The 1,916-nt window shown below is 48.9% G+C and overlaps 1 protein-coding gene across 1 annotated transcript in view; it reads right to left on the bottom strand.

Moving 5' to 3' along the window:
* Nucleotides 1-1,484, bottom strand: part of pex10 (peroxisomal biogenesis factor 10) — a 4,632-nt gene extending 3,148 nt beyond the window's left edge. Inside the window, exons 1-4 of the mRNA XM_014024729.1 lie at nt 1,302-1,484; nt 1,042-1,172; nt 506-586; nt 35-435 (exon numbers count right to left, since the gene is read on the bottom strand). Coding sequence (XP_013880183.1) covers nt 35-435; nt 506-586; nt 1,042-1,153 — 594 coding nt within the window. The 5' untranslated portion in view covers nt 1,154-1,172; nt 1,302-1,484. The remainder of the gene's footprint in view (nt 1-34; nt 436-505; nt 587-1,041; nt 1,173-1,301) is intronic.
* Between the last annotated feature and the right edge of the window lie 432 nt (nt 1,485-1,916).

Genomic DNA, 1,916 nt, shown 5'->3' with positions numbered 1-1,916 from the left:
TTCTGGTTCTGGTTCTGGTTCTGGAGGGACTCACGTATCGGACCCCGGCGGTCCTCTTGGACAGGTGGTAGAAGGAGCTGTGCAGGTAAAACAGGGCCAGGTGCAGTCGGTGCAGGAGGGCCACGCCCTGCTGGACCACCAGCACGGCCGGCTGACACGCCCTCCTCTGCGGCTCCGTCAGCAGACCCACCGCCCTCTGGACCCGCCCCCTGAGCCAGCGCTCCAGGCTCCACCCCCCCACCTGGCGCCTGGCTCCGCCCCTCTGTGGCTCGCCCTCCAGTTCGTTCTCCACACACACCAGGACCTTGTCCAGCAGGTAGGGCAGCGCCGTGTGCAGCAGGACCAGGACGCCTCGTCTGACCAGAGACGGGATCCGACGTCCGGTCGGGTCCACCTGGACGATGTTGACGTACTCCTCACCCAGAGTCTGAAGACCTGCAGAGACCCAGAACACAGAACTGAAGAACCTCAGGTCCAGGTCCACCTCCAAACCTCTGAGACCCACCTGAGAGCGTCGTCAGAGAGAAGTAGCAGAGATCTGAGAGCAGCTCCACCTCCCGCCTCCAGTCCAGCCAGTGTTTGGACCCTGAGGGACCAGAGACCAGAACTGAACCTCAGAGACCAGAACTGAACCTCAGGGACCAGAACTGAACCTCAGGGGTCAAAAACTGGTTCCTGCTGCTTCCAGAGGATCCAGGTCTACAATAGAACAGGTCCATCTGAGAAGAACCAAGGTCCAGAACCTGTGGTGGTCTAGTTGAGTCTAGACTATGTGGGTCTGGTTAAGTTCAGTCTGGTCTAGTTGGGTCTAGACCACCTTAAAAAAAAGTCTAGGTCTGGTCAGAGTCCAGGACCTGAGGAAACCTGTGGTGGGTCCTTCAGGTCTGACCAGAACCACTGAGACACGAACAGAACCACTGAGACACGAACAGAACCACTGAGACACGAACGGAACCAGAGACAGGTTCTGCTGCTGGAGAATAAATTAAATATTTAAATTGAAACATTAAATAAAAACATCAGATTTAAAGTCCAACAGACCCGCGGTGTTCTGAAACGCTTCATTGGCTCGGTTCTTCAGGAAGGTTCGGTAATATTCGTCCTTCTGACTGGACCGGATCAGCTGGGCCTGGTTCGCAGGACTGAGGGGCATCCTGACCTCAGACAGAGACCTGCAGGTGGTTTTAATCAGAGCAGAGACGCTGAGTTTATCTCAGTAAATAATAAATAAAAAACAAACATGAAAGAACCGAMAAACTGTTTAAAACCGACTTCCGGGTTTGAGAGGTTTGAAAACCGACCTGAAGGAGCGCCGCCGCCCCCTGCTGGAGACCCGCCGGAACTACAACAACAAACCCTCAAACCAGGGGCAACAGTTTGATCCGTTTTCTRACCTGGACATGTTTGGTATCAGTAGAAACCTGAGAATCTCGACTAAAAACTCATGGAAACTATTTTTACTTTCACCAAACAGTTCAAATGACAGGAGMTGAATCAGGAAGTAAACAAACTACAAAATGTCATCATTGTAAATCTAAATACTTTCAAGCTGATCTGCAAAAAAATACATGTTGACTTTTTTTTTCAAAGCAAGTCAAAGTAGATATCTAAATAATTAATTTTTCAAAAGAACAAACATTCAATAAGTCTTTTCAGGGAGGCAAGAAAAATAAATAACTTTTGCAATTAAAAACTTAACATTTATTAATGGAACCATCATGGTCTGTCCTGTACAGAGGCCCATTTCCACCACCCTGATAAAAAATAAAAATAAAACTTGTATCTCATAATTATGACTTAGTATCTCATAATAATGAGATAGCTAAGTCATAATAAAAGAAAAAGAAATCTGGTCTGGGTCTCAGGTTTGGGTCTCAGGTCTGGGTCTCAGGTTTGGGTCTCAGGTCTGGATCCCT

Source organism: Austrofundulus limnaeus, unplaced genomic scaffold (assembly GCF_001266775.1).
Source record: "Austrofundulus limnaeus strain Quisiro unplaced genomic scaffold, Austrofundulus_limnaeus-1.0 Scaffold438, whole genome shotgun sequence".
In the NCBI taxonomy this organism is placed as follows: domain Eukaryota; kingdom Metazoa; phylum Chordata; class Actinopteri; order Cyprinodontiformes; family Rivulidae; genus Austrofundulus; species Austrofundulus limnaeus.
The sequence above is the reverse complement of the archived record's forward strand: the minus strand, read 5'-3'. Positions and strand labels throughout refer to the sequence as shown.